At 39.0% G+C, this 6111-nt stretch overlaps 1 protein-coding gene across 1 annotated transcript; it reads left to right on the forward strand.

Annotated features, from left to right (window-relative positions):
- Positions 1 to 227: 227 nt before the first annotated feature.
- On the forward strand, positions 228 to 4177 carry LOC149011559 (Mitochondrial substrate carrier family protein). Its single transcript, XM_089164108.1, has 7 exons — positions 228 to 541; positions 1952 to 2037; positions 2172 to 2379; positions 2490 to 2607; positions 2891 to 3075; positions 3148 to 3270; positions 3362 to 4177. Exons 1-7 carry the CDS (start codon positions 365 to 367, stop codon positions 3497 to 3499), a joined length of 1035 nt encoding a protein of 344 aa, XP_089020234.1. The 5' UTR covers positions 228 to 364; the 3' UTR covers positions 3500 to 4177.
- Positions 4178 to 6111: the final 1934 nt, after the last annotated feature.

The following is a 6111-nucleotide window of genomic DNA, read 5'->3' on the forward strand; positions in this document are numbered from 1 at the left end:
GCTTTCTAACCGAATCCGGTTCAGCATGTTCCGCCAGGTAGATGAGATTCACGCGCCTTCAGGAAGCGTTACATGCCGTAACTGGCCTCGGTAGACGAATTGGCTCCTTCACTGGGTCGTCAATCCCACGCTCCAGTCAGGCGCGTGGAGATATGGATTTCACTCTTCAGCAAGAAACCGATATAAAGAAAATGTATCATTGAACAAGTAAGAAATGTTTCAATTCCTTCCCTCTTTCTAGTATTCTCTCTGCAAATCACTATCTTACAGTTATTCTTGTTCTTCAAAGTTCAAGTACAATCTTTCTCTTTCTCTTCTTCTTCTTCCTCCTCTCTCCTCACATCTCTCTTACAGGGGAGTTTTAATGGCGGAGAGAGGACCGAAATCAAAGGAGGAAGAGAGACAGATTTCGATTTCGTTATTCGACGGAACCATAGAAATCATGCCTGTATTCGTAAAAGAGCTCATAGCCGGAGGTGTTGCTGGTGGGATTGCAAAAACAGCTGTGGCTCCTCTTGAACGTGTCAAGATTTTATTCCAGGTATCTATCTACTATTACTTGGATATTCGCCTCCAATAATTTCTCTTTGACTCTGTTCAATCTTTTTTACAAGATTGCTTTAATTTTTCATCATCCACTACAGTTCACGAGAGTCTAATTTGAATATTTCCGGAATTTGTGGATTTGTATATGATACTGTGAGGAAATTTGTCTTTGATATTAAATTTGAGGTGGATTGAATTCCTTTGCTTTGAGTCCCAAATTCGACTTGTTTTACTGTTCACTCCAAGTTTTTTATGGGTACTGGTTGGGAGTATCGAGAGACTGTTCTTTGTCGTATAATGAAATTCAACTTAGCATGTAACAATATTCATTACAAAGATTTCATGTTCTGCAATCCTAATACCCAGAATACATTGTTTCACCACTCAATGTTCCAGATTAATACTGAAATTCAGATGGCCAGGGTTAATTTTTGTTTCAAAATTAATTAAAGAAGCTGGGTTGATATCTGAAATGATGTGTTTCAGTTGCCATAGTAACAGGTATGGCTGGTTTCTTCCAATTTTTCTTTTCTTTTAATGACTGTTTCCATTTCATCATTGAAAGATGATTATGTTATGGGAATAGTTTCATTTCTTCTGAGGTTAAATTCCTAATACAGCATACTTTCTAATGGCTTAAATCACATGACTCGGCATGAGAAACCATGAAGTGATAAAGAAATAAAATGTTGTCATTACAATCCAAAACCAAACACTGCTTTTATCTTCAAGGTTTTCTGGTGGTGATATGAACCTTTGTCATAATCTTGTTCCGTTACGACATGAGGTCTTCAGTCTTCATCCAAGGTCATGCTGTAATAAAATGTTGTCATTACAATCCAAAACCAATCACTGCTTTTATCTTCAAGATTTTCTAGCGGTGATATAAACCTTTGTCATAATCTTGTTCCGTTACGACATGAGGTCTTTAGTCTTCATCCAAGGTCATGCTGTAGAGCTCTATACTTGTCTCTGAGTGCATTGAAAGAATCATCCTGATACAAGATAGATTTATTCATTGCATAACTTGGATGTATGCATCTTAAACAGATTCATGTTCAGAATTTTGCTCCTAAATTCTGTCAAGACTAATGATGCTACTTGATTAGATTGTATTTGAAATGACTGTCATGTTTGTCGTTGGACATGAATCTGTAGATAATTTAAGTGATTTGAGTAGAGCTTCTTTTGGAGTTTATTGCAATTCTCAGTGCATAGGGCCATAGGCTGGTAATGGGTAGAATGAGAATTTACCAGACTCTTTTGAACAGAGATTTTTTTTTTCTTTTTTGAAATCCTGAAGAACCATAATACTTGAAATGCGGCTTTCAATTAGGTTAATGAAGATAAATAGACTTAGAGCTTACTTGATGTGAATATATGGGGAACTAATTGAAATTTTCAGACTAGAAGGGCAGAATTTCACAGTGCGGGATTGCTGGGATCATTCAATAGAATTATGGAGACAGAAGGAATCCGAGGTTTCTACAGGTAGCAAGACCCTTTTGAGTCCCTTGTCAAATTTCGTTTGTTCTGAATTTATTTCTCATTCAGTTCTCTTTTCTAACTCAGTATACATACGTATTAACAAGACCCTTTTGGTTTCCCTTTCTCTTTCTTTCTAGAGGAAATGGAGCTAGCGTTGCTAGAATTGTGCCATATGCAGCTCTCCATTATATGGTCTATGAGCAGTACCGACGATGGATTATACTCAGTTATCCTAATATTAACAGAGGGCCAACTCTTGATCTCATAGCAGGATCATTAGCAGGAGGAACTGCAGTAATTTGCACGTATCCCCTCGATTTAGTGCGAACAAAGCTAGCTTATCAGGTGGAGTACATTGAACTGGTATTTCCATTTCATTTTCCCTTAATTCCTTGCGTCCTAGTAGCTGTAACTTTTTGAACAAAATGTGGATTCAGATGTGATTGGTAGTGCAGATTGTTGGACCATCAAGTGTCAGCACCAAGGGGACTGAACTATTGTATAGAGGAATTTTTGACTGCTTCTCAAAGATCTATAGAGAAAGTGGCTTGAGGGGTCTCTATCGTGGTGTGGGTATGTTCTCCTAGAGAAACGATTCTCTCTCCGAGTTATATTTTGTTCTTTATTTATCTTATAGCTTTTTAAATTAAGAAGTGCCTCTAGTGATCCAAAGAATTAGGTATCTTGTATTAGTTGTATAATATTAAGCCTGATAGTGTATAAATGGGTGTGGTGTATTAGCTAATCATGTATCCAACTTGCTTGCTATACCCACTGTCACAGAGGGATGTATTTATGTTATACTCTACTTTCATGATTTCACTCTGCCCACTTAACGTTGGACATTCTTGGTCAGCTCCGTCACTCTATGGCATCTTCCCATATTCTGGTTTGAAGTTCTACTTCTATGAGGAGATGAAAAGTCATGTACCTGCAGAACACAGTAAACATATTGTAGCCAAACTGCTTTGTGGATCAGTTGCTGGTCTATTGGGTCAAACCTTCACTTACCCTCTTGATGTTGTTAGGCGTCAAATGCAGGTAATGTTTTGCCACATTCTAAATATTCAGATTTTGAGAAGCTATGGAGCTAATGGTGAAACTATTTTTCAGGTCGAACGTCTCTCAACATCTGCTAGTGTGGAGCTGAAGGGGACAATGGATACCCTATTTCTGATAGTCCAGAAGCAGGGTTGGAAGCAGCTATTCTCAGGGCTGAGCATCAACTACCTGAAGGTGGAGTGACCAAAAAGCTGCCTATTGACAATTTTGGTTCTCTAATTCCATTTCTGTTAATATGCGTTGGGTGTTTGTGCACTTGAACCAGGTTGTACCATCGGTGGCAATTGGATTTACTGTCTATGATTCCATGAAGTCATGGCTGAGAGTTCCATCACGAGAAAACACTGCCGCTGAAGTAGCGACTGAAGGAAGAGACACTCATACATCAGCCCTCCGTTCCTAACAACTCTTCACTCAACAATTTAGCAAGCACTAACATTGCTTTGAACCATTAAGTCTTCACCATTCAGCATGTATAGTCCATTCTTTGAGTCTGATTCATAGCTTATACACAGGTTTGTATTTCTAAACAGATAACTCTGTTAACAAAGCTGTATCCTTTGCCATGTCGGGCCAGATTCAACCTTATTCAGTTGTTAAGGTCATGCCGCTGAGGATTCTGTAGATTCATGATTGCTGTAGATTTTCATGGTCTTGATGGAGGTAGGAAGTCAACTTGTACATAACCTGGCATGATCAATTGTAACATTTTTTCACAGAAGTTACAAAATAAGATTGATGTCATTTCTCATGTTTCTCTGACCAACAGAAAGAGTTACTGAACGTCAATATACTGACTATTTAGTTCAAGTACCATCATGATCAACCAGAACAGGTATTCATTGTTAAAACTCTTTAATCAAATATTGATCTCATGGCTGCCCGTTGAATTCAACAACTCTGATTGTCATGAAAGGTTACTTTTATTAGGAAGAGCAATATCAACAAGCCAATGCCAGAGTTATGAAATTCATGAAGCCAAGGAATAGAGAGAAGCGAAACTGTCTTACACAGCATTTATGATTTATGTCACCCAAAACGTTTTTCTACCCTATACTTGTTTTCTTTTGGATACTGTGTTGCCCTGCACTAGCAAGGTGTAAATGGATAACTAAATTTCATTTTAAAATCCATGTTTATATCAATTTTAAAACTCTGAATCCATCTGCAAACTAAAGGAACATGAATGTGGTAACCCTCTTTGTCCAATCAATTATTATCTGATTCATTTAGCATTCAATCAACTTACTGAAAAAGTAGAATGTATAAGTGATGCATCTAAGAATTATTTAATCTTCGAATCTTGCAATGCTGACCTGCAAATCAAAGTTAGGCATGGGCCGATTGCACGGTCGGGTAGCCACCTCCGAAGGCTACATTAATAAATGGAATGCCAGAGTGCTCTGGCTGATTGCAGAGCTTGATTGAATAAAATAATGGATGGAAGAGATTCAAATACATCAGTTGTGCATGAACCTTTAGCTTATATAGACTTTACCTCTTGTTCTTGACCATTGGATTTGTTCATAATCCTTCCTTCGTAGCCGTTCAATCCGAGGGTTTTTACCCTTCTTTTGGAGTTAATGGTAGATTCCTTTCATGGCCCGATTGTGTATCCCGAATTTCACGGGATTACGTCTCTAGTAATTGTTGAGGCTTCTTCACCCTTACGTTACTCACTGGTTCGAACATTGGACCGGTCTCGACCAGGTTTCTGGACCAAACCATTATTGAACCCATTCCCGACCGCGGTTGAACTTGGTTTGGTGTTATTTTATCCTCATCATGAGCCCCCCAAGCCAAGTGGTTTGGATGACCGACGACTTTGTTTGTTTTTTACCGATCACGATCATTAAAACAAGGTAGCCAGAAGGACAAACGTCCTCTCGATCTCCAAGCATCGCATTATTACATTGGTCTACGCAATGGTACATCTCTCAAGAGCCGCCCACACTTCTCACAACCTGTGCCAGTTATGCCACATAACCTCTGTCAACCATATTTATTATTACCTTCATGCTCGAACTGTCAATGATCATCAGCTGTTGATGAACATTGATCTCGTTCATTTGATCAAACTTCGAAACGTCACTAGAACACAACTATTGATCTAGATAGATCCTGTCCGTACACGATTTTACCCCTAATCTATTTAAACCCCTTCGAGTCTATACTTCAATTTTTACTTCTTCATTTGCGAACTTGTCTACATCTTGAAGGCTTTCTTGCGTTTAACATTGTGATTCCAAGCTTTCGGTATCCAAGTTGCAACTTCTTTTCAGAAAAATACAAGTAAGTTCTTCAAGTCCATTTCATTATTCTTCTCAGTTTCTTCCTTTCTCTTTTGGGTTCGGGGTCTCAGCTTTTAGTATTTTGAACTTTTATTTTCGTCAGAACCTATAGAAAACCTCTCCTTCTTCAATGGGTAGTGGCAAGAGGTCTGGGGATGATTATGCTAATCATGCTGTTGGAGGGGAGGATTCCGGCAATATGCCAACCCCCTCTACTTCCATTGAGTTGTCCAGTGATAGAGGTGAAAGAATAATCGATTGTTGGTTAGCCTCTATCCATCCAATCAAACCCAAAAACCCAGCCAGGGAATGAGATGGAGAATTGAAAGGTTGCTTCCCCCTTAATTTCCCTAAAACACAAAGCTCCAAAACACTCCATTGCGGGAAGTTCCCGACCCGTCCAAGAGACCCGTTCAAGGTCCTAGTTTCTTTGTTTCCCACCTCAACAACAATGAGCTTGCTTCTGCCTTTGACTATTACTCCATGCCTTTTTCTTATCTTCTTCAGGTTCCTAACCCAGACGAGAGGGTTAACTCTAACCCTCCCAAGGAGTTTTCTCTATATCTTGACACCCTAAAAAACAGTGTCAAATTTCCTTTCCATTCCCCCTTATTTTTGGAAATTTTGAATCACTAGGAGATTTGCCCAAGAAAACTTCTCCCTAAATAGCTAGCGTCATATTGTCGGCTTCCTCAAGGGCTCTTCCTTGACCTTGAAATCCACC

The sequence above is a fragment of the Hakea prostrata genome, chromosome 7 (genome assembly GCF_041222555.1).
Source record: "Hakea prostrata isolate BN-2017 chromosome 7, UWA_Hpros_2, whole genome shotgun sequence".
Lineage (NCBI taxonomy): Eukaryota > Viridiplantae > Streptophyta > Magnoliopsida > Proteales > Proteaceae > Hakea > Hakea prostrata.

Excerpts from the sequence above, each read along its gene's own strand:
- LOC149011559 (XM_089164108.1), top strand. The coding sequence starts at position 365 with ATGGCGGAGAGAGGACCGAAATCAAAGGAGGAAGAGAGACAGATTTCG. Across the intron at positions 542-1,951 it reads GTGTCAAGATTTTATTCCAG|ACTAGAAGGGCAGAATTTCA; the intron begins GTATCTATCTAC and ends TGAAATTTTCAG. Across the intron at positions 3,271-3,361 it reads TGAGCATCAACTACCTGAAG|GTTGTACCATCGGTGGCAAT; the intron begins GTGGAGTGACCA and ends CACTTGAACCAG.